This window comes from Trichechus manatus, unplaced genomic scaffold (genome assembly GCF_000243295.1).
Source record: "Trichechus manatus latirostris isolate Lorelei unplaced genomic scaffold, TriManLat1.0 scaffold00131, whole genome shotgun sequence".
Taxonomy (NCBI): Eukaryota; Metazoa; Chordata; class Mammalia; order Sirenia; family Trichechidae; genus Trichechus; species Trichechus manatus.
This window is the reverse complement of record NW_004444067.1, coordinates 7,658,444-7,683,317: the sequence shown is the minus strand read 5'-3', so window position 1 is coordinate 7,683,317 and position 24,874 is coordinate 7,658,444. Positions and strand designations below refer to the sequence as shown.

The 24,874-nt window shown below is 48.4% G+C and overlaps 2 protein-coding genes across 5 annotated transcripts in view; one reads left to right on the top strand and one right to left on the bottom strand.

The window, feature by feature from the left end:
* The window catches only part of ANKLE2 (ankyrin repeat and LEM domain containing 2), a 27,504-nt gene extending 12,435 nt beyond the window's left edge, over positions 1–15,069 (top strand). For both annotated transcript variants that reach the window (XM_004385017.2, XM_023739282.1), the window contains exons 6-13: positions 1,182–1,304; positions 2,951–3,017; positions 7,461–7,633; positions 8,718–8,824; positions 9,718–9,902; positions 11,878–12,526; positions 14,092–14,223; positions 14,823–15,069. In XM_004385017.2, the coding sequence (XP_004385074.1) occupies positions 1,182–1,304; positions 2,951–3,017; positions 7,461–7,633; positions 8,718–8,824; positions 9,718–9,902; positions 11,878–12,526; positions 14,092–14,223; positions 14,823–15,045 (1,659 nt within the window). In that variant the 3' untranslated portion in view covers positions 15,046–15,069. The remainder of the gene's footprint in view (positions 1–1,181; positions 1,305–2,950; positions 3,018–7,460; positions 7,634–8,717; positions 8,825–9,717; positions 9,903–11,877; positions 12,527–14,091; positions 14,224–14,822) is intronic.
* Positions 15,070–15,666: 597 nt separating this feature from the next.
* PGAM5 (PGAM family member 5, mitochondrial serine/threonine protein phosphatase) lies at positions 15,667–24,227 on the bottom strand. 3 transcript variants are annotated; one of them, XM_023739284.1, is made up of 6 exons: positions 23,849–24,101; positions 21,655–21,833; positions 20,278–20,403; positions 20,018–20,106; positions 19,659–19,792; positions 15,667–15,700 (listed from the first exon to the last, which is right to left on the bottom strand). In XM_023739284.1, the coding sequence occupies exons 1-6, from the start codon at positions 24,037–24,039 to the stop codon at positions 15,685–15,687; spliced, it is 735 nt and encodes a 244-aa protein (XP_023595052.1). In that variant the 5' UTR covers positions 24,040–24,101; the 3' UTR covers positions 15,667–15,684. The 3 variants fall into 3 exon arrangements, with proteins under 3 accessions (XP_023595052.1, XP_004385075.1, XP_012413481.1); XM_004385018.2 differs by lacking the exon at positions 15,667–15,700 and adding an exon at positions 17,373–18,553 and having other exon boundaries at positions 23,849–24,227; XM_012558027.2 differs by lacking the exon at positions 15,667–15,700 and adding an exon at positions 17,373–18,553 and having other exon boundaries at positions 19,659–19,789.
* Positions 24,228–24,874: the final 647 nt, after the last annotated feature.

Genomic DNA, 24,874 nt, shown 5'->3' with positions numbered 1-24,874 from the left:
CCTGCACTGGGCATCAGTGTGCAGGGCAGGTGGAGGACTCAGCTGAGGAGTGTGGTCAGAACCACAAGGCACACCTGCACTCACAAGAATGCCCCTGGCTGCTTTAGGCTAAACCCTGTGGACAGAGGAGAGGCATGAGCTGGGCTCTGATTGAAGGACAGTGAACTCCAGAAGCATAGAGAAGACCTGGCCTCCCTCTTGGAGAGCCTGCCAGGCTGTGTGTCCATCATTTCTATCCTCAAAGACTGGGGGCCCCCAAACCATAGGCCATTCTCCCCTCACACTGCCCTCTCGTGCTGGCAAGGAGCATGTTGTTTGGCAGCGTGGTTACTCAGGATGTGTTTTGCTCATTCATCAACTGCCAAATAGTTGCTTACTCTCTAGGTGCCAGATCACTGGGTGGCTCTCTTGAGCCTGGCATGAGGCTCCGTGAGATGCACAGTACTCCTGGTTGGCTCTGGGAAGGTTCTGAAGCCCCTGTACATGCCTGTGGGGGGTGGGGTGTGCTTGCCCTGTCAAGTGCTTGAAGTGTTGTCATCGGGAGTGTGAGAGCCCACCGGCTGGCCAGTCAGTGCTGTGAGACAGGTAGGGCATGAAGCAGTGTGGGTGTTCACGCTGACGTGAGGCCTGTTAACCCTCAGGACTGGGGATAGCACAAACAGAAGCAGAAAGACAGAGTGGCTGCCACGCAGTGTAATTAAGCTGAGTCCTCTGCAGCCCTGTGAGGAAGCCCCCTGGAGCTGGGGCCTGTAATTGCAACCTCATGTTAGAAAAACACAGGTATCCACATTTTCTCTGAGAACAGCCCAAATTCGTGGATGTAGCTTTAAGCTGAATATTGCCTTCTTCTGTTGACCTCACCTTTTGAGGACCAGTTACGTGCAGACGTTCACCAGGCCCTGAACATCAGCGCTGCTGTTTCCTGAGCACGTGCTATGTCCCCAGCTAGATAAGGAGCACTTTCGCAGGGTGAGGACCCGGTGCTAGATATACATGCTGAGTCCTGGCATAGAGTGTGTGTGTGCTAACGTGCCCGTCAGTGTTTAGTTACAAAAGGGAAATGGTGTGTTTTGTGGTGTTTTGTTTCTGTTCCTGTGGCACTTTTTTTCTAAATACCTATTTTCATCGTATAGCAGCCTTATGACATAAGGAACCCGAGTATCCTTCTGCTCCTTTTCCAGGGCTATGACACACCCTTGCATTTCGCTTGCAAGTTTGGGAATGCAGATGTGGTCAACGTCCTTTCTTCCCACCCTTTGATTGTAAAAAATTCAAGGAATAAATATGGCAAGACGCCTGAAGATGTGAGTACCTGTTCAAATGCAGTGGTCATATGGGGTTAGAGAGGAAAGCACATGAAGTTGGAGCCCGTGTGGCAGCCCATGGGTCCTGCCACTCTGGCTGTGTGAGCGTGGTTGCCTCAGGGGCAGCCTTAGAGCCACCACAGAAAGAGGTGGCTCCACTCTGGAGAACCAGGAGGGAACGAAACTGCCAAGTGGGCTGTGTTGGGATCGCAGAACTTGATCTCTAAAAAGACATTTATTTTTTATTTTAAGATGGCACAGGCGTTTTTTTGTTTTGATTACAGTTCATTTCCAATGTATAGTTATTGCCTAATTTGAGTAAACCAGCATTTCAGAAATAAAGATGCTGCCACTGACCCATTATGCTGATTCCATTTTCCCTGGAACTGGGGACCAGTTGTTCTGAGCATCCCATAGTCTTCTGTCAAGTCCTTCCTCTGGGTGTACACAGCTGACCAGGGCCAGAGAGGACGGCAGTGGTGGTGAGGGGACATGATGGTGGTGGAAGTGCCAACCTACGTGCACTCCGTGTGCACCAGGCTCTGCTCAGCCCTCACGTGTGTTCTCACCTTGTTGCAGTCAAGCAGAGTGAGCCCGCCGAGGGGAGGGGTGTGGGGAGAGGGGTGCTCTGCCTGTGGAGTGGAGAAGGGAGCGGGACCACACAAGAACCAGAGACTGTTTGGTGTGTACCAGGCGCTGCTGCCGTTAACTGACCTCCTCCGCGTCTGTAATTGCTGTTATTATATAAATAATACCCACTTTCTGTGGAAAGTTTACTATATACAAATAAAAAATAAAATTGATCAGAAAATTCTACAACTCAGAGATTACCGTTACTTTGCATATGTCGAGCTCAGCTTTTACGTGTGTGTATGTATGATTTTTTGTATAAAATGCTGGCTGGTAACCAACTTTGAAACGGGTGATTTTTTCAAAGCATTGAACTTAAAAAAGCTAGCAGTCAGCTACAGACTTAAAATTTATTTACTGGTGTTCATTGGATACGTTGTACAATTTTAGTTTGGTTCTCCCACTGGCTAGCAGGAGATGATAATTTTGTAGTTCCCTTCTTTCCTCTTATTTGAAGGTTACTGGTTTTCCATGGTTTCTAGCAGAACTGTTCTTACGGCTACGGTTCTCCAAGGGCTGGGAAGGTTGATTCTTAGAGCTGCAATGATATTACATTCGTGTTCCACACCAGATAGGAGTTCTGTCTCAATACAGGTAAACAACAACAACAGAAGTTATGTATGGAGAAAGGCTCCCGGGCACTAAGCTTATAAAACCAAGAAACTTCTCAGCAGTCTGCATCTCTCTGCTCTGACTCGATAGTGCACTTTCTGACTTTGCTTTCCTTGAAGAAAACTAGAAGATGCAGAGCAGCGTGAAGAAAGAAAGTAAAACTCCACCCATAGCCAGAGTGTGCTCTTTCCACCCTATTCCCTGAATCGTTTACAAAACGTCTTCGAAGAAAGACTCTTCGTTCAGCACTCAGTTTTGATGTGGGCTTTATGACATCTTCAGCATTTAGAGACTGTGCTTACTATGTTGAGTTTATAACTTGCTTTTCTAAAATAATTTTAATGATAAAATGTGTTAAGAAAAGATTTAGTGTTCATTGATTCTTCTTTTTTTTTTTTAAATAGGTAATTTGTGAAAGAAGTAAAAGCAAATCTCTGGAACTGAAGGAGCGAATCAGAGAATATTTACAGGGTAAGTGCCAGTCACCGGTGCTGGAGCTTGAGGCCTGTTGTTAGGGGTCCACGGGCAAGTCCCGGGGCCTGGGCCATGTTTGCTGGAGGTTGTGGCTTAGGCGAAAAAGTTGTCAGAAACACATTGCATCCTGATCTCAGAGACGTTAAATGTGAGGTATAGTGTTTCAATTGCTGTGGTTGTCCATATTTTTTACAATGAAAGTATGGTAGTTTTATAATAAAAGAAGTATAAATATTAGTAAAAGCATTTAAAAATGAAAAATTACTTGGCATTTGCAACCAGCATGATCATCTATTCCTCCTTGCAAGCCCCTCCCTGCAGTGGTGGGAGATCAGTGATTGTGATGAGTGATAGACAGTTGTGATAGGTGATTGGTGGTAGGTGATCAGAGATCATGATGGGTGGTCAGTGATTGTGATGGGTGATTGGTGATCGTGATAGGCAGTCAGTTACTGTGATAGATAATCAGCGATCGTGATGGGTGATCATTGATCATGGCGGGCAGTGGATGGTCAGGAGAAATGAGTGAGGAGGTAGAAAGGGGCCCCATGCAGGACCTTACAGCACTTCAGCTCTGGGCTCTCCAAACTTCCAGTCAGAGTGTTACCTTGATTCCAGGCCAGGTCAGAGATGCACATCAGTGATACAGAGTTGTGCAATACAAAAAGAATAGGGAAATGTAGGGCACCATGGATTGAGTTGTGTCCTCCAAAAATGTGTGTCAGCTTGGCTAGGCCATGTTTCCCAGTATTGTGTGGTTGTCCTCCATTTTGTGATCTGATGTAATTATCTTCCGTTTTGTGATGTGTTGTAAATCCTAACCTGTATATGTTAATGAGGCAGGATCAATGTGGGGTGTATCTTGAGTTACAGCCTTACTTAAATCACACCCTTACTGAAGTCACACCCTTGCTTGAGTCACACCTTTTATCTTACAAAGGATAAAAGGAGAGAGAAGCAAGCAGAGAGGAGAAGCACCCCACTACCACCAAGAAAGAAGAGGTGGGAGCGGAGTGCCTCCTTTGGACCCCGGGTCCCTTCGCTGAGAACCTCCTAGACCCAGGAGAAGATGGATGCCAAGACACATGGAAATCTCCAAGGGACTCCAGGTCCACAGATGTTGAAAGGAGACAAAGACCATCCCCTAAAACCAACATAGAGAGAAAGCCTTCACCTAGAGCTGTCACCCTGAACTTGGACTTCTCACCTCCTAAACTGTGACAGTATAAATTTCTGTTAAAGCCGTCCACTTGTATTTCTGTTACAGTAGCACTAGACAACTAAGGCAGAATTTGGTGCCAGGAGTGGGGTACTGCTCTAACTGATACTTAAAATATGGAAGCAGTTTTGGAATTGGGTAATGAGTAGAAGCTAGAAGAGTTTTAAGGTGCCTAATCGTAAAAGCCCAGATCGCCTTAAAGAGACTGTTGCTAGAATTATGGACGTCAGAGGCAATTCTGCTGAGAGCTTAGAAGGAAGTGAGGAGAGTTCTAGAGAAAGACTCTATTGTCTTAAAAAAAAAAAAAAAAACCATGGCCATTGAGTCAATTCCAAGTCATAGTGGCCCTACAGGACAGAGTAGAACTGCCCCATAGGGTTTCCAAGGAGCAGGTGGTGGATTCGAACTGCCAGCATTTTGGTTAGCAGCCGAGCTCTTAACCACTGCGCCAGCAGGGCTGCTCTGTCGTCTTAGAGAATACATATGGCGTTGGCGACAAAATGTCGCTATACGTGGGGGCATTAACTGTGCCTCTGGTGAAAGAAAATGAACCTGTGAGTGGACAGTTGGAGGAGGGCGATGCATTTTATGCAGTGGCAGAGAACTTGTCTGAATTATGTTTAAATGATGGAAGGTAGAACTTGTAAGTGATGAACTTGGACATCTGGCTGATGAGATTTCTAAGCCAGCTTTTAAAGGGGCTGCGTGGCTTCTCCTTGTCACTTATAGTAAAATGTGAGAGGAAAGAGATGGACTTAAAAAATGAACTGTCCAAAATGAAAACAGAACTTAAAGATTTGGGAAATTTTCTTGTACAAACTGAAGACATGTGTCCTAGAATGGTCACCAAGGATGTGGCTACAGAATCTTATGTTAAAGAGATTAAGCCTGTGGGTGATGGATCTAACCAGCTATCACAGCAGAAAACCCATCAGCTTAGACTGAAGGGGACAGAGAAAGAACAAAAGGGAAGAACACTGTCTGCCTGTTGGAATGCTACAGGCAGGAAAACAGGCCAAAGGAGCTACATTAGTTGTCCCCCAAGAAAAGAAAAAGACCACCCTTGGAGCAACTTGGAGATCAGCAGAACTGTTGAAAGGAGCACAAGAAGCAGGGCCTTCTAGGTTTCAAAGGGTGAAGCCACAGTCTCCTGGATCTCGAAGGGTAGGGCTACAGCCTCCTAGGATTCAGAGTCGGATCTTCACCAACTCAGTTCTGGAGTGTGGGGCTGCCATTAAGGTGTGCCAGGGGATAGGGCCACAGCCCAAAGCTGAGGGCGTGGGGCTACCATGCCCAAGGGGCGGAAGAACAGGGTCTGCCCAGGCCGAGGGGGTGGTGATGCTACTCAGATGGACTAGGAGAAGGGGCCGCCCAAAGTCAGGGGAGCAGAGTCGCTGTCCCTGTGGGCCTGGAAGGCAAAGCTAAAAGCACAGGGACAGGGTACCTTCACCCAGAATCCAGCCATCATGGTACACCCAGAGTCTAGAGGGCAGGGCCATTGCCTAGATGGTCTCAGAGAAGAGAGGTTTATCTTCAAGCCTTGAGAAATAATGTAAATTGTTCTGCTAGATTCTGGACTTGCTTGGTGCCCGTTATCCCTTCTTTCCCTCCAGTTTCTCCCATTTGTAATGGAAATGTCTACCTTGTGCCTCTTCCACAATCGTACTTCGGAAACAGATAATTTGTAGTCTAGATTTCACAAGTTCACAGATGAAGAGGAATTTTGCCCCAGGATGGAATATGCCTAAAGTCTCACCCGTATTTGATTTATATGATTCAGAAGGTGAGGTTTTTGACTTGGCGTTGATTTAAGACTTTTAGGATGATATGATGGGGTGAGTGCATTTTCCATGTGGCAGGGACATGAATTTTGGGGGGCCAAAGGGTGGAATGTCTGGATTGAGTTGTGTCCTCCAAAAATGTGTGTCAATTTAGCTAGGCCACGAGTCCCAGTATTGTGTAGTTGTCCTCCTTTTTGTGATCTGATGTAATTCTCCATTTTGTGATGCGTTTGTAAATCATAACCTCCATATGTTAATGAGGCAGTATCAGGGTGGGGTGTATCTTGAGCCACAACCTTACAAGAGTTACACCCTTACTTGAGTCACACCCAGGTGCAGATTATTCAGTAGGCAAGGTAAGCATGGTGCTTACCTTGCTTATCAGATCATGTATAGTGAACAATTACACATTTTTCACATCAAAGATTCTGCGTCTAGGTATGGCTGGCATCTGTCTCTCTCCCAACCCCATAGTACCTTCCTACAGAATCAAAACCTCTTTTCGAATTTACAGTCCCTGACAGGGATGGATTACCCAGTGAGCAAGGTAAGCATGGGCTTACTTGTGCATACTTACTAATCGTAGTGAAAACAATTTTACATGTTTTTCACCACATCTTTGAAACCCATGTGAAATTGTTCACTACAGATTAGGAAGTAAGCACAAGTAAGTCCATGCTTACCTTACTTACTGGGTAGTCTACCCCTGGGACTCATACCTTTTATCTTACAAGGGATAAAGGAGAGAGAAGTGAGCAGAGAGGGGAGGGGCCTCACTACCACCAAGAACGAAGAGCTGGGAGCAGAGCGCATCCTTTGGACCTGAGGTCCCTTCACTGAGAACCTCCTAGACCTAGGGGAAGACTGATGCCAAGCCACGTGGACATCTCCAAGGAATGTTGGGCCCACAGGTGTTGGAAGGAGATGAGGACTGTCCCCCAGAGCCAACAGAGAGAGAAAGCCTTCCCCTAGAGCCAGCACTCTGAATTCGAACTTCTAGCCTCCTAGACTGTGAGAGAATAAATTTATTTTTTAAAGCCACCCACTTGTGGTATTTCTGTTGTAGCAGCATTGGGTAACTAAGACAGAGGGCAGATGAAATGTAACAGCTCTCACGTTTGCTGAGCCCTCACTGTATGCTAATCCTGTTCTCGGAGGCCTGGCCTCTCGGCCCTTTTACCTGCTGGAGGGGGACAGTGAGCTCATCAGGTTGAGCGAGTTCCCTCCAGCGCACGGTGAGGAAACCACAGACTGGCCCACCGGGCCTTTTGGCTCCAGAGCGTAGGTGCCTTTTTATTATTATTAAGTCCATTTGCAAAGCCCCAGGTAAAATGAAACGTGTGGTTTCTTATGCTGCTCGCCCAGACACTTGCCATACACGTTAGGGTAGCTGGTCACCGTGAGCAGGACACTCAGCCACACCTGTCCCCTCTCCTGCAGGTCACTACTACGTGCCGCTCCTGCGAGCAGAGGACACATCTTCTCCAGTGATCGGGGAGCTGTGGTCCTCAGACCAGACAGCTGAGGCGCCGCACGCCGGCCGCTTCGGGGGCAGCCCCCGCGACCCTGTTCTGACCCTGAGAGCCTTCGCAGGGCCTTTGAGTCCATCCAAGGTGAGCTGCTCTGGAAGCTGCTGGAACCTCTGCCGGGTGTCCCCACACAGCAGTGCTTGAGCACTTTCTGCAGGGGGCTTTGTGTGTGGTCTCAGAGACCTGTTCCACAGTGCCCAGCAGGCTGTCCCAGGCTAGGTCCTTGGAATGTTTGCTGGGAGTCCGCTGGTGTCCTGACTGCGCGCCTGCCTTGTTAACCTGGGCGGGTGCGGTGACGAGCCTGTGCTTGTCAGGGAGGGAGGTGCAGCAGCCAGCCCTGCCCAGGCCGTAGCCACCTGTCTGTTCCTTCTAGCCTCACCAAGCTGTCTGCTCCAATGCCATCACTAGGAAACTCCCATTTCAACTCTGAACTCTGAGGTTCGCCTTCCAGACTGTGTTCCCTGTAGCTTATCTCCTATTTGCTTCCTGTCAGGATGCTTTGAGCTGTTAGCCTCACTCCACTTACCTGAGCCGTGTCACCACGTGTCACTGCATCCACACGTCAGCCCTTTGGGATGCCCTCGTCAGCGTGCCTGCTGGTCAGAGGGTCTGTGGGCTTTGACAATGGACAGTTCCCTGTCTAGTGGAATGTTGCATACGTTGGCTCGTGTACTCTTTCCTCATGTTAACAACCCTCTAAATAATCCGTGATCTGCAACCATAACAGTGTCTCCAGAAACAGTGGTATCAGTTAGGTTTAGATTTGGGTACATGAAACGTAAACCTCTAGGAAGAGTTTGTTTTTCTCGTGCGTGGTGGAGAGTGAACTGACACTGGCCGGGCAGCCCCGTGGGGTGTGTGCTCCCTTCTTCTGGCCTCAAGGTGTGGCCTCCATCCTCAGGGAGGTTCAGCTCTGTCCCCCAGAGCCCATGCCAGGCCGCAGCAAGGGAGAAGGACCCCTCCCTTCGACGGCACCTTTCCGGAAGTCCCTCCGCCTCCTGGGCGACATGCAGTCGGGTTGCAGCAGAGTGGGCACGGTTGGCTCCCAGGTCATACATGCTGGGTTCTGTAACCAGGAGGAAGAGGGAGGACACTGGGAGACATCGGGTCATCTCCACAGTGCGGGGCTGTTTGCACGATGCAGTTCACGTTTTCGTTTTCTTCACAGGCAGAAGAGTTCCGCAAACTCTGGAAAACTCCACCTCGGGAGAAAGCAGGTTTCTTCCACAATGTCAGGAAATCTGATCCGGAGAGAGGGGTTGAAAGAGTGGGAAGGTACTTAAAGGGCCATATGTGAATATTAAAGAGATAGACCATGATGCTCTTCCCTGGGGGATGTGTTTACTTGGGTTGGTGGGACAACCTGGTTTCAGCAATCTTCAAAACAGAAGTTCCCAGGAATAGCTCCCTGGTGGGTTTTAGAGCATTTCTTTAAGGGGTAATTCCTTGCAAGCTTCACGCACACTGCAATTTTTATAGCAGATGTATGAGTTACAGTAGTCCTTCCAAGATCTTAGACTAATTCTGCATCATTTATCAAAGGGGTCTTTGTAATTTCTTGTATAAAGTACTGTATGGATGGGTGTTTCCTTGGAAATAAAGAAGGCTAAACACTCCCTCTGTGAGTTACAATGGCGTAAGAGGTGGTTGTGCTAGAAACTACTGTGAGAAAAAAAGCCCCTGAGAGGTGTTTTTCCTAGAACCCAGAAGCTGGATTAGGGTGTAGATTAAGCTTCACTGTATGTCGTAGAACCTATTCTCAAAACGTGCAGCCGGGTTCCCGTTTCCAGCTAACCTGGAAAGGACCTCTGGATTTTTACATGTCAAAGCTAGAGTCCTGTGCAGCTTTACACAGTGGCTGTATAAAAACAAGTACGTCTGTTTGTGGGGTTTTACTGTCGGGTCAAGGTCTGTCTCGCCTCCTCTCTTCGCGGGACTTTGTTCTCTCTGACACGCCAGAGCCAGCGAGGCACCATGGGCTCTGAAGCGTTGCTGAGAGGAGCATGGTTTCAGGAAATGCAAAGTATGGTTATTCCAGCCCTCGTTTAGGGTGAAATAAGATTGCAGAGCGTTGTTTTGGCATTTCTAGCGTAAAGTTGCTATTTTCCACGTAGTTATGTGATGTGTCTTTTCTGCTTTCATAACTGATTTTGTTTTGTTTGTTACAGGGAATTAGCGCATGAGCTGGGGTACCCGTGGGGTGAATACTGGGACTTCCTAGGCTGTTTTGTTGATCTGTCTTCCCAGGAGGGCCTGCAGAAACTGGAAGAATATCTCATTCAGCAAGAAATGGGCAAAAAGACCCAACAAGAACCAGGAGAAAATAAAGCCTGTCTCCAAGACAAAGCCTCTGGTGAGGGCTTAGGCTGTGCTCTGGCCAGGCTAGAAGGTCTCTTGTGTGTGTGTATGTGAGAAAAATGTGGCATCGCCAGAAGCATATAGTTATTTTTAGTTCAGTTTACGTTACCTAAAATCAAGAGTAAAGCTGCATTCTCAGTGCTATTTTGCCAAAATTTATAATAGCTGAATTCCGCTGGCTGAGGGTCTGTATTAGTTGGGTTTTCTGATGTTCTAAAGTATTTTTTCTAAATATACTTTTATCTGAATACTTCCCATATTTTCAGGAAAAGACTAGGCATCCATATACCAGAACACTGGTGTGTACTTAGCAGATGTTAGGGTGCAAAGGACTTTTAAAGCATAAAACAGCAAATGGAAAGATCATAATGGAAGAGGTTAATTAGACTACGTCAGACTTAAAAGTAACTCATAAGAGCACCAACACCAACGTTTAAAAAGGAAAAATAGAAACAATTCTTAAACATTAGTAAGAAAAAAGACAAAAATACCCTAAAAGCAAAATGGGGAAAGGACAAATTCTTGGAAGGAAATAAAAGCGTGGTTAGTGGTGTTACTGACAGTGAAAGAAAAACACCTCTGAAATTCAACAGAATGCCATTTTTTTTAAATCCCAGTGTCAGGGAGACTTTCAGGACAGTGGACATGAGTATCCTCAGACAGCAGGCCCTGTGGTGGTATCCCTGATCTCTGCCCGGAGGGAGCAAAACTCGCGGCTGAGTTGTCATTCATTGAAACTGCACTTTTTCACCGTATACCAGGTTTTGTGAGTGTCAGAAAGAAAACTCATCAAACAAAACCTGTTAACATCAAGCTAAAGATTAATTTAAAAAAAAAAAAGCTAACGAAAACTTGGTAATAACCAGAGTTTTGAATCTGCCAAAATAGAAATTTGTACAGATATAAAATTTAAGATCTGTGGTTTTTAAAGGCTAAAATTGAGCCCATTAGCCCAGAAGGCAGTGATTTCACAAAATAGACTCCCTGGAGTGATGGAAAGAAAATGAAAATGGTTCAGATGCACATTAAGAAGGAAGAAGCCTAGAAAAGTCCCTAGGGATGTAGAATGTGGAGCTAGAGATAAATTCATGTGATTGTTGATATTTGTTATCAGAGATCTAAACCTGACTTTACGTGTTACGTATAGCTGACGTTGGTGCATACTTTTGGGTTTTATAATAAAAGTACAAAATCAGTTTTGTAGTGCGGAATGCTCATCATAAGCTCGGTTAGTGGATGAGAAAAGAAGAGTGTCAGGTGTAAAGGCTGGGCTAGAAGTTAGAGAACTTACACAGGTCATTTCACTATGTAAAGTGACTTCATTTTGTCTCTAAAGCTATGTGTTCCATGTGGGGTCCCGTGTTTAATTTAGATTTAATTAGTTGATATTAAAGTGAATTCTTCAGTCATTCTAGTCCCATTTCAAGGGCTCGTTGGCCACGGTCTGGGACAGCACAGAGACCATTGCCTTCACAGAGCATCCTCTTGGGTAGTGCTCTCCGACGCACTCCTTTGTGCCCCTGTGAGTGCGGCTGGGGTGAGACCTGCACCAGTTCCACCTCGTGGAATTGGTCTTGAGGGTCTTTCAGGTCCCTGCAGGGTATCACTCACTCGGTGCCCTCAAATCCAGCAGATGGAGCCGAGGGTGGCTGGGGGTCCCCGCAGGTCACCCCACGCTGGGGCGCATGCTCAGCCTGGATGTCCCTTTTATTTGGACTGCAGGGAGGAAGTGTTCTGGGTCCTGTTGCAGAACCTGCTCACTTTTTAATCCAGTGCCTCTCTCCAAGAAGGCGTGCCATGGTTTTCTCTCTTGAAATCTGATGTGCAAGGTTTTGACGTAAAGGCTAACTGGCTGCCAGGGTCACGTGAACTTGCAGAGTGCATTTGAGGAGTGCAGTCACAGTGTTACGCTCACAGTCCCTGGGTTCTGGTACTCAGGCCTCTCAGGTCCTTCTTTGTGTTGCTCACAGGTGGTGGTAAAAAGTGCAGCAACTCCATTTCCGTGAGGGCATTTCTAGATGAAGACGAGGACATGAGCTTGGAAGAAATTAAGAATTGGCAAAACGCAGCTCGGAGTGCCAGCCAGCCCCCTGCCGGGGCCTTCGGAGACACAGGGTGCGACATTCTCCCTGTGGGGCAGGACACGTACCTCACAGACAGCTTGGATGCGAGTGGCACATGTGATGGCAGAAACGGGTTCTGCAGTCCTCTGAGTCAGGCCAGGCCCCGAAGGGGGAAGAGGCCAATGCCCCACTGTAGGGAGGGCTCCCTTCTGTCACCGGTCTCCAACTTAACTGTTGAGTTTGACAAACTAAATCTGCAGACTCTGGGAAGTAGCTTTTGTAAGACATCAAATAACATAGAAACTAAAGATAAGATAATTGTGACTTCAAGAATGAACTCAGTGGGAAGTGATTTGTTAGAACCTGCTTCTGCTGCAGAAAAAACTGAGAGTAACCAAGTAAGGACAGAAAATCAAATATCAGCCGAAACTGCTGAAGTGTCGCTGGATCCCGACAGTCCCGGGCACGAGGCTCCACGCAGCTGCGACCCTGAGCTCCAGTCTGCACCGGCCTGCCCTGCTTCCTCAGAGCTGACCACAAGGCTCTTCCTGCTTGGGTAGGAGGGTGATGCTGCAATGGGTGCGTGGGGTGCTGCTCGTTAGGCCCTTAAGTCTTTTCTTTTTTCCACAATTTGATGGACTCGTAGTTCCCACCTCTCTTTGGGGTTAGTTTCTAGCTTGTGAGTATTCCTTCCAGTGCCTGGTAGATGGGCTGCGCCAGCTTTCTAACCGCTGATAACAAGGCTTCTGCTTCTCCACCTCATGGGAAGGCAAATGCCACCAGAGTGACTTTTTTTTGTGTGTGTGTGTGCTTTAAGTGAAAGTTTACAATTCAAGTTAGTCTCTCATATAAAAATTTATATGTATCTTGATTTGTGACCCTCATTGCTCTCCCTATACTATGACAGCACACTCTTCCTTTCCACCCCGGATTTCCGGTGTCCATTCACCCAGCTCCTGACCCTCTCTGCCTTCTCATCTCGCCTCCGGACAGGAGCTGCCCGTTTAGTCTCGTCTGTCTACTTGAGCTAAGAAGCACACTCTTCACGAATATCATTTTATATCCCACAGTCCAGTCTAATCTTTGTCTGAAGAGTTGGCCTCGGGAATGGTTTTAGTTTTTGGCTAACAGAGAATCTGGGGGCCATGACTTCGGGGTCCCTCCAGTCTCAATCAAACCATTAAGTCTGGTCTTTTTATGTGAATTTGAGTTCTGCACCCCTCTTTTCTCCTGCTCCGTCAGAGACTGTTGTGTTCCCTGTCAGGGCAGTCCTTGGTCGTAGCTGGGGCACCATCTAGTTCTTCTGGTCTCAGGCTGATGAAGTCTCTGGTTTATGTGGCCCTTTCTGTCTCTTGGGCTAATACTTTCCTTGTGTCTTTGGTGTTCTTCATTCTCCTTTACTCCAGGTGGGTTGGGACCAATTGATGGATCTTGGATGGCTGCTCTCCAAAGTGGGATGCAGAACATTTTCTTAAAAAATTTTGTTATGCCAGTTGACCTAGATCTCCCCTGAAGTCATGGTTCCCAGACCCCCACCCCTGCTACTCTGTCCCTCGAAGTGTTTGGTTGTATTCAGGAAACCTCTTAGCTTTGGTTTAGTCCAGTTGTGCTGACTTCACCTATAGTGTGTGCTGTCTTTCCCTTCACCTAAGATAATTCTTGTCTACTTTCTAGTTGTGACTGAGTCTTAATTTGCATCAGGAAAGAAAAACAGTCACGGCTCCTTCTCAGCCCCCAGCTGACATGAAGCCTTCCACTTCTGGTGCTGACTGCCCTCAGTTAAACTCTCACTGAATCCTGCTGGTGAGGGACCCAGGGCGCCCCTCCCCACACCTGCAGCAGGGATTCCTTGTCTGTCACCCTGGCCTCGAGCCCCTCCCCTCCCTGGACCAGACGGCCCTCCTGATGCCTGTTCTTTGGGAGTGAGTGACTGTAGAGTGGACACACCAGTGGACCCTGGAGCCCCACACACTGATGCCACATTGCTCAGGCTAGAGCAGTCACCCCATTGTTTTGGGCATGCTTGTGTCCCAAGTGAGGAATGCAGTGGTGTTCTGGAGGTCTTTGTTTTATAATCAGATTTTTTTGCTCTTTTCTTGTTCCTGTTATCATGTATTCTAGAGGAGAGCCATCGAAACTGGACCGGGACGTGCTGGCTGCCCTAGAGCATGCAGACATTGATCCTCATCAGTACCCGGCTGTCCTCAGGTGGAAGGGCGCCGTGCTGGCCTACTCACCGTCAGACAGACAGAGGTACGGCAGGCCCAGCAAGCTCTGGGACGGTCAGCGTGTGAGCTCTAGCCCCTGGCAGATTAAGGTCTCACAGGCCACACTGGCTGAACCTCTCCGCCAAGCGCAGGGCAGCCCGATGGCCTGGGGTTGTGGGAGGCCCTGACTCGCGGGTGCTGTGGACAGAGCAGAGGCTCCCCACAGACTGCTGCTGGACAGCGAGTTTGCATGCTGGGCACACGGAGTTCACAGGGAGTCCTGATCACCATTTTACTTTCCAATCCTATGGATCTTGAAGAGGCAGAGATCCGGGTTTGGAAATGCTGCTGGTGACCAGGTCATTGCTGTGGGCTGAAAGGTGTCCCTCCCGGGCTTGGACGCACAAGCCCAGGTCCCCAGCCCTTTGCTTCTGCTCTGCCCGCTCACTACCTGCCTCTCATCTACCTGTCCCTCACTCCCTGCCCATCACCCCCCTGCCCCTCATCTACCTGCCCTTCATCCACCTTGCCCCTCATTTACCTGTCTCTCATCCCCCTGCCCCTCACCCCCTCCTCACTCACTGGCTCCTTGTTTACTTCCAGACATGTGCAACTGTGGTAACACACCTCTCTTGGTTTCCCTAGTTGGCCGAGCCCTGCGTTGAAAGGAAAGTTCAAGTCTCAGTGGCCGGCTCTTGGTTCTGCCCACAGCTGCAGCTCAGGAATATGTGGACCTGCTACCGGCAGCCCTGGGAAGCCCAGCGTCTCCCCGCACTTGCCCGGCATGGGCAGCCCCGGGCGGTATAGCCCCGTGCACGGGAGCCACCTCCGCAGAATGGCTCGCCTGGCCGAGCTGGCGGCCCTGTAAGATCAAGCACCTTCATGTTAGAAAGAGAAGAGCGGTCTGTTTATCACTGAACAACACAAATATTCTGATTAGTTTATTGATCCTCATCTTGAAGGTAAAAGAATTTTAAAAAACTAAAATGTTTTTCTGTATTCAGGTTAGAGTTCTGAAATTTTGGGAGAAGTTGAAATCAGATACCAGCTTCCTGGAAGATGTCACTGTGGTGATGACGTTTCAGTCAGCAATTCTTAGTTTTCAGATGGGACAGAGACAAGGCGCTGACGCTGCCCTCCCAAGAGTGTTCTGAGCTGTTGGACGTGACAGAAAAATCCTGTCTTGGATTGCCAGCTGATCCCAGCTGGTTAGACAAATCAAGACGGTAGACAGGGAAGAGCAAAGAAACGAGAACCCTGAATGTATCCTAGACTTGCGTGATGTTTACAGTGTAGGTCATTAAAAACATTTAAATTATTGATTGGCAGATAAACTCTTGCTTTTCTCCTGAAGAAACCTTCCAGCTATGGACAGATTATCCGGCAGGAGTCTCCAGCAGTAACTGAAGGTGTTTTGTTCCACCAGCACCTGAGCCCCAGGTCGCTTGCTTTGGCTGCCAGTGGGGCCATGTTAAAGTAGCCTCCAATTTTTCCCTGGTTTTAAAACTCATTCTGAGGAGTCCCTGAAGACAAAAGTAGAGAGGCGTTTTTACCAGGGTTTGTTTGAGTCCACGTTCTAACCTTTCCCCTGGGTGACGGTCCAGAAGGGCCCATCACACAGGGTGCTTGAAGAGCAGGAGGCGCACGCGAGCACCGTTAACGCCCGAAGACTGGCTGTCTCCCTGGGTGATACAAAGTGATTGCTCTTACACAGCCTGTTCTGGTGAACATTTTCAGTGTTTGATTCAAAATGAGAAATGGAACCAGTGCTTTTGTAACTTCAGTGCCTTTTGTAAATCATTTTAATTTTTCTGAACTTGCTTTTTGAGAATATTCAGTGATACTAAGTAGGCATAAGTGAGATTATTTTTCCTTTGTAAAAATTCGTTGAAATTTATGTAAAAAAGCATATTTCTCTCACAAGACGCCAAGAGACAGGTCCTGAACACTGGAATCAAAATGTAGATTTTAAGATTCAAAAGGTGGTCACACAGGGTTTTTCCATTCGTTGTGTAGCAGTCGAGATACAAGACAAACAATGGATTCCACTCCTAGAAACACTGGCATTTTATTAACAAGTCACCTTTGTTCCCAAAGAGATCAGAATACAGATAATTATATCCCCAGTGATGATCTGTCTGCTGAAAAGTCTGACCACACTGTCCTACGTAATACTGTAAATATTTAGATGGTAATTAAAAATTTTTGCCTTAACTTCTCAGATTGCTGGTCTTCAGCTTTCAGTGGTTTGGGCCGCCTTTGATTACTTCTCCTTTGTACAGGCTGTGGGCAGACGTGGAAAAAAATGGAGACGCCGGTCCAAGGGCTATTTTTGCTCTTTTTAAAACTACTAAATGAAGTACGTTATTTTAAAAATCACATAGTAATCATCCTAAGCTTTTAGAAAAATTTCTCTTACCTGTGCTTCAGTAGAACATACCCTTTTAGTAAAATCTTGAGCAGTATTTTGACGAGGCAGCGCAGTAACCAGACAGTGGTTTATTTGCTCTTAGCCCTTTCTTTTTCTAACAGAACAACTGTGACAAACCATTTCTGGCATCAGCTAAGCTAGCACAGATTTTGTAAGCACACTTAGATGTGGGAAAGCCTTTTTTGTAGATTGATTGGTCATTTAATTTCTTCCATTCAAGAGGTGGTTTAACAAGTACAATCTGCCGTAGTGAAGGGAGGGTGGGGATCTGATGTACTTAGTGTCATTCTTCTTTTATAATGAATTCTTCTGGGACGAGGATATGAAGGATATACTAAAAAGTTCCTCCTTGTTCATAGGGGGAGCGCCACAACCCTGTGGCAAGGTGGGGCCAGTTTAAGACCACAAACAAATCCTCTTTATTAATTTTTCGTTGCTCCCAGAAACACAAGCAGCTTTCAGAGACCAGTGTTTAAATTAACATGCGGCCACTCCCCTTCTATGATACAGCATCAACACTGCTCAGGGGCACTGTGCCCTCCTGTTCCCGGCTGGGCTGTTGAAGACACGCCCTTCTGTTTCACGGGGAGAGCCACCCTCACAGCAGGGCCGGTGGGAGCAACACGCTGGGCTCAGCACAGGGACACTGGGAAACAGTTCCTGCTACGGCCGCTCCCGTAACACTCCAGGCCGCCCTTGTCAGACTCTGTACAGGCTTCCTGGTTTCTTAAAAATATGCACAATTGGTACTTATGCCAATAAAAAAAGGTAAAATAAAATTTTATTATGTAATTACTTCCAAAGTTGACAAATGGATCAAATATTCCAATTAGTTGCATGATTGCAGAAAATGTTCATAACCAGTTCATAGAAATTGTAGTTTTTCTAAATTAACAATATTTGGGATAGACACGTCATGTCTAAATACTTTAAACACTTTAATCCATAAACATAAAAAATTAGCAATAACCATAGGCAAACGAAGGCTAACCCTGCAGTCTAGGATATTAAAATGCTGTTGGTTTATTACATGTGATTTCCTGTCACTAAGCCAGTGTTAAATGCTGGCACATCGTGAGCACGAGGGGCAACTCCCCATGGCCTCTTCCACGGGACCAGCACGGTGGTGGGCAGCCTTGGCATGTCCCCACCCCAACCCCCGGGTGTCCTAGTCAGTGCATAGGTCCTCACACCCCCAAGGGTCTAACAAAGCAGGTATGTTCAGACCCACCCACCACTTCAGGGATCTGTGACTCTGGAGTAAGAAACTGGCTTTCGAAGCAAGAACCTAGATGAGGAAAATATCTTTTAAGTGACAAACGGGTTTTACAGAATGAAAAAGTGCGAAGAGAAATGAGCTGTGAACAAGAATAGGGGCCACCACTGTTCTGTGAGTGACCCTCCTACCGTCCCCGTGTGCCTCACAAGGTGGGTGGGCCATGGCTGGTGCTGTCACAATGAAAGACCCTTCAGTGGGGGCTGTGCATGGGCCCATCTGCAGTGAGGACACCAGACGGGCCAGCTTCCACCCAGGGCCTCTCTCAGATCACAGAAAGGGGACACCTTGGGTGGCCTGGGTCTCCGGCGGTAACGTTCCCTGATCATCCTGGGCCAGAGGCAAGTACTGGAACACAGCGCTTCAGACAGTTCTTTCTGCTGGCTGCTTTCGAGAAAAATGTAACTGAAATGCAGCCTGTGTAGGGAGGAGGGCAGAAACCCACGTGCTCGTGGCACCCGCGCTGACGGCAGGAGGGTCTAGCAGCCGCCGCCCAGGGGGTGCCTGTGGTGCAGCCCTCAGGACCGAGTGATCTTGTCCGGAGGCATGAACCCCGTGTCCCCAAGGGTCCTTAGCGCAACCCTGCCATTGGGTCGGATCACCAGGTGGGTGATGCTGCCGTTGTTGAGGGAAAGACGGAGCCAGCCTTCGGGTGGAAACTGCAGCGCTCTTGAGGGAAGAGAAAAAGCAGGTGAAAGAGCGGGTGAGACCACTGTTCCTCGTCCCCGTGCAGAGGAAGCTGTTTAATATTTCTTCACTCTTCCCACCACCTGGGGCCGGGGAGTAGGGTGAGGGTCTTGGCAAAGTTTAACAGCAACCCCAAAGTAAGAAGGCCTCTGTCTCAGGGCCAGGAGAGTACAGGTCAAATCCTTCCATTCTCAGGACAGGACTTGTCAAAGAGCTGGCTGGAGCATTCTAAGCAACAAAATAACAGTACTAGATTATAACCCAGAAACTAGAACATCTATACCCATGAATCTACTGACTCAAATAATAGAAAAAATAAATGGAGAATAAAGAACAGCTCTTCCTTATTGAATTTTCATTAAGCAAAGATGGGATGAGGGAAACACCAAACCAGCCTGGACCAATACCACTGTGGAGACTGCTGCAGCAGGACCCATGGAGGATGCTGCAGTCAACAGACGAAGGTTTGAGGAACCATGAGATCAGCAGTCTTAAATTCTCTCTCCGAGATATTTACCAATTCCAAAGGGGAAAACAGTAACTTCACAGTGAGGAACCCAGCAGACACCCCCACCTGAGTGATCCCGGCTGGCACCGTGGGGCCACGCCGACACAATCCCCTGAGCAGGCCGATCACCTGTGCATCTTCCTGTCAGAAACGCATAATCACGAGAAAACACCAAATTGAAAGGCATTCCACCAGCTGCACGACTAGGACTCGTCAGAAGTGTTGGGTCACGAGAGGAATGGCGAGGCCCGTCCCAACTGGAAAAGCCCGAGGAGGCGTGATGATGGAACACAACACGGGTCCTGGACCCAGCGTGGGCATTGAGACCCGGTGACACTCAAATAGGCGCGCAATTCAGTAGTGTCTGCACCACACTAAATTTCCCGGTATGCAAGTTATTAACATTAGGGGGAGCTGGGGGGGGGGGTACACGTGAACTTTCCGTATGACTTTCGTTATTTTTTTGTAAGTCTGCACTTGTTTCAAAGTAGAAAGTTAGAAAACAAAGGGCCCTGGCTCCTAGTGGCCCAGAAGGTGCGGCACCGCCTCACAGCGCGAGGAGGGGCCCGGTGCCCTCACCTGCACACAATGTAGCGGATGACGTTGGCGTGACATATGAAGATCTCGTAACTGTCCTCCTCCTGCCTGGCATCTGCCCGGTGGATGTAATTCCGGAATGCGGCCTCAATCCGGGCTCCGTCCTCGTAATACTGCTGGGGACACAGGAAGGAATCGTAAGTGTGAGAGGAAAGCTACGCAGACACCCGCTGAGGCACATTAGGAAAGGAGTCATCACGCCAGTCTTCCAGCAGCTACTGTGCAGAAAGGCGATGAGCTCCAGGGACTGAGGGACCCCAGGGCTGGGAGGGGAAGCAGAGGGGACGCGGTCTGCTGGCCTGGGGAGGAGGAACACCCCCACGCTGGATGTGGGGTTTTACCACAGCTTCTGGCTTCCAGTGGGATACAGGTGGATCAGGCTCAATGGGGGCGCCTTCCCTGAGCAGGTCGGTGCTGACTCTGCACACCCCTGGAGAGAAGCACAATAAGGCCCCGAGGCGTTGGCAGCACAGGTACAACAGCTCCTTCAGGCAGACCCCACTCGGTTACCTTCTGGTTCCTAATTGTAAGCTTTATCCTAACACGTGAGAGCTAAGATTTCACCCGTGGCCACACAGGAGCACGTGGTGCTAGGACTCACCTGGCAGGTGTTTGCTGATGATGTCTGTTGTTTCTATGGCTCGCGTCATGGAGGAATGTACAATTTTGTCAAACTTCAACCCCAGGCTTGCTAGTCGGAGGCCAGTTAGTTCAGCCTGTTCACGACCTTGAAGTTCAAATACCCTTTAGAATGACATGTATCTGGATCCATGTTTCTTTCACACACATTTAAGCTCACAGTGAGCAGCAGCCACCATTCTAGGGAGGGGTACAAGACAGGCAAGTGACCGACCTTGTGGAGCTTGGGCTTTGCTGGGGGAGGCAGTCACAAACAGGGAAAATCAACAAGATTGTCTGGTTTTCTTTCGGCCACCAAATCGAGAAAAAAGTATCTGATTCCAGCAACCGCAGTGACCAAAGTTGGTAATTGTTTGAGTGGAGTTACTTACGTCATTCTTACCCAGCTATGTCCAAAAATCAAGTCTGAACGCCACCTATGACCCACCAACTATGCAGTCATTACAAATTTTAATACATTAACAACCTTAAGATCCCAGTGTTACCAAGCAGAGACTGAATACAAATACAAGTGCTTCTTCTCAAATATATTCTGAGAATGCGGCTTAAAAGGCCACAGTCAGTTGGTTTCCACTGGATGCACTGACACTCACATATGCTGCTTCCCAGTTTCAAAACCCATTTTGGACACAAGGAGCCAGAATGGGATCATGCCTAGGGAGGGAGGAACAGGTTGGGTGGAAAACAGGCCTGTAGACCCCTTTTACTGTCTGAATTTTTTAAAATGCACACAAGTGGGAAACATCTCATCAAAAAAAAAAAAAAATTAAAAGCTTAAGCTCCACCTGAGACCCCCCCTGCGTTTCCTTTTCTAGGGATGTCCCCTCCCGATACACTTGCACATGAGCACAGAGACAGAGGGAGGGCGCTCCCGGCAGCAAGACACTGGGGACAACCGTCACACTGACCTGCAGGGACCATTCAACTCTCTAAAACCAGTCTGGTCTGTCTGAAGAGTCTACAGCATGGATGCTAAACAGACAGGTGTGTACATGCTGAACAGAAGGATCAAGCATATCAAATTAAAAAGGAAACTTCCGTGTGCAACGTATGCTACCTTCCAAAAGCACAGAAGGGAGAATATATAACACATCTGCTTGTGTATGCACTGAATCTGATCATAAGCAAGTGAGATTTCATCCTAAGTTTTTTTTAAAGTTAAGGGCATTTTTAAAAGCCTGTCTCAAGTCAGAGTTAGGCTGTACTGATAATTACAACATTTGAGTCTGGGACTTAAGTCCCTGACAGGGATTTAAGGAGGCACAGGACCCCATGGGCATCTCTAAGGAGAGATGGCCAGTGGCGTTAAGTAGGCATGCCCAAGCCCCAGCCCACGTACCCAGTGGAGTGAGAGTCCGCTCCTTCTCCAGGGAGCCATCCACGTGGTACTGAGAGTGCCTGATGAGGAAGATGTGCCGCGTGGCCTTTGCTTTGCAGTGATCCAGCTTGGACGCCAGTTCTTCTTCTCCAGACTCCAGGTTCCTTTTCCGCAGATTGACGAGAGACAGTGGTTCTCGCCTAATGTTGAATTTAAGATGGGTGTGTCCTGTGACCTGTTTGTAAGCCACCTTTGAGTATTTCTGACAAGATGGTATTCTCTAATTAGGAAGAGCAACCTTTCAGATTTTAAGAGAGCAGAGGTTCTTGGCACTTTGCGCTCGACCACCTAGTGGTGTCTGCGCTCGACCACCTAGTGGTGTCCCTTCCATCAGCCCAGGAGATTCCAGCCTCCTCGAGCACATCCCCACTCAGCCATCCCACAAACAGTTAAGTGCCAGGCCTGTTCTAGGTGGTACAACTGAAAAACAAAAAAAATTAGACAAGCTAAGCCCTTGTACAACTTATGTTCTAGTAGAGAGAGATGGATAATAAACAGCAAAAGGCAAACAAGACAATGTCGGACAGTCATAAATGATACAGGGAAAACTAAAGTAGGTAACGTGATGGAGCACACTGGTCCATTACTTGTGACAAAGATACCATATTAGTGTAACATGTTAATAGAACTAGGTGTGGGGTATATGAAAATTCTCTGTACTAATGTCGCAATTTTTCTGTAAATCTAAAGGTACTCTAAAATACTTTGTCTATAAAAAAAAAAAAAAGAAAAAAGTACCTATGAAATTCCCGACAACTCATCTAGCAGTAAGTATGTGTTAAGTGCTCCTTCCCTGGGAGTGAAGTATCAAATGCTGTGAGGACTTAAGACCAGGTGAACCACTCCACACTGGCTACTTTCTGCCTCTAGAGCAGCGTTGTCCATAGAAATATAACACAAGCAACACGTGTAATTTAAAATTTTCTAATAGCTACGTTAAAAAGGTAAAAAGAAATAAGTAAAATTTCAATAATACCTTTTATTTAACCCAATATATCAAAAATATTATTTCAACACATAATAGTAAAAAATTTGTACTGCTTTGGTTTTCAATTTCAATTAAAATTAAATAAAATTTTAAATTCTGTTCCTTAATCGCAGAGCCACATCTAAGGTGCTCAATAATGGTCGGTGGCTACAGTATTGCTGGCTGTAGTGACGCCTGATAGCCATGTCCTGAAATGGGTCCACACTGATCCCTCCTACGAGTCCCTTTTGGGGACACTGGTGGTTCACTGGTAGAATTCTCGCCTCCCATGCTGGTTCGATTCCCGGCCAATGCACCTCACACACAGCCACCACCTGTCTGTCATTGGAGGCTTGCCTGTTGCTCTGATGCTGAACAGGTTTCAGCAGAGCTTCCAGACTAAGATGGACTAGGAGGAAAGGCCTGGTGATCTACTCCTGAAAATCGGCCAATGAAAACCCTATGGATAACTATAGTCCCACTATGCATGGGGTCCCCATGAGTCCCGTGGACTCCACGACAGCTAACAGCGGAGTCCCTTCTAAGGCCCTGATCATCATTCCAGCATGCATCATTCTTTGGGTGCTGACATCCAACTCTTTTCTCTCCGTTTTGAAGCAAAGTTCTGTCATCAATTTGCGGATTAAGAAGATGAAGAGAAGGGAACAAGGACAACAGCCCTTCGGAGCCCTCCACGCCCTCCGTCCAGGACTAAAAATCACCGTCTGAGGCTTCCTAAGCTAGGCGCTGTCCTAGCATTTTACTGGCTCCCCAAAACAACCCGAGAAGACAGACACCCCTCTTTCCCTTACTACAGATGAGGAAGTTGAGGCTCAGAGGGGTTCAGGACTGACGCGCACAAGATCACACAGCGAGTATTCGGACCACAACCAGAAGGAGAAATCCACATGTAAGCCAGTCTCCTCGGTTCCTCTTGCAAAAACTGACAACATAAAACCCACAAAGAATAGCAATCAGGTCCTGAGTGAGCAGTCAGGCGGAACATTCTTCCTACGGCGGGGGTGGGGAACAGAGCGCGACTGGAAAGCTTTCGTGTGAATTTTCCTGAATGCACCAGAAACCTGAACTTGGAACTAACAACGCCCGCGAAGAGTTTAAAGGTCCGATCCCCGCGATGCCCGGCGGCCTGAGCCCCGAGCCACCCGCCCGCCCGGGCCCGGCGCGCACCTGTCCCAGTTGGGATCCCAGACACTAGGCGACGGGCGCGCGCCTACCGCCCAACTCGGCGGCTCGGATGCTCGCGGTTCCGCGTCTCCGCCCGCGCGCGGTTTCCCCACCGCCACCGCCGAGAAGAGCACCGCGGCCGAGCCGCCGGCCAGCCCGCAGGCCGCCAGCTGCAGCGCCTGCCGGAACGCCATGTTCGCCCGCTCCCACGCGCGGCGACCCACAGGTGCCAACAACAGGCGCAGACGGCGCGCCGCCGGTGAGATACTTCCGGGCGGGTTTCGTTCCTGGCCGACGCGGCGGAAGCGTGCAGCGACGGAAGTCCCGCCTCCGGGCGCGGTGGCCGCTGGGATCTCTCTGCCCCGGCCCAGGCCTCTTTTAGGGGAGGAGGCGTGGGCGTCCCTGGGTGGCGCGGCTGATTTTTAGAGAGACCCTTCCCATGACGTTCTGCAGCAGTCCCTTGATTCACAGTCCTTCATTCCTGTGGTCAGCAAGAGTCCTGAGCGCCAGCGGTGGGGCCGGCGCTGCTCTGGGTGCCGGGATGCGGCAGTGGACAGGAGACGGGGAGCTCACGTGCCAACGAGGGAGACAGAAGAAAATAAGTAAGCGCTGTACTCTACCGGATGGTGAGGAATCAAAGCAGGAAAGAGTGATGGGAAGATGCACTGGGGAGGTGACCCCTGAGCCCACACCCGAGGATGAGAAGGAGCCGCCATGGGAAGATCTGGGCGGTTACATCGGCTAACAGCTTTCCCTTCTCTTGGAAGCGGGTGGGATAACCGACTGAGACCACGATCTTACTCTAGAGCACGAGCGGGTCTGTGTGCCTTTTCAAAGGAAAGACAGCTGCACGTCTGCACGAGGAAGAACGTGTAGTGTCTCTTAATCCGCTGCTCCAAGCCCTTTGCTTAGAAATCGTGTCATTTGTCTCTTCTCTAAGAAACCTGATCCTCCGTATCCCAAGTGAAATTTGTCATTGTATGTCACCTTTGACTGGCATTTTCTGGCCTGAGGAAAGCAGAGAAAGAG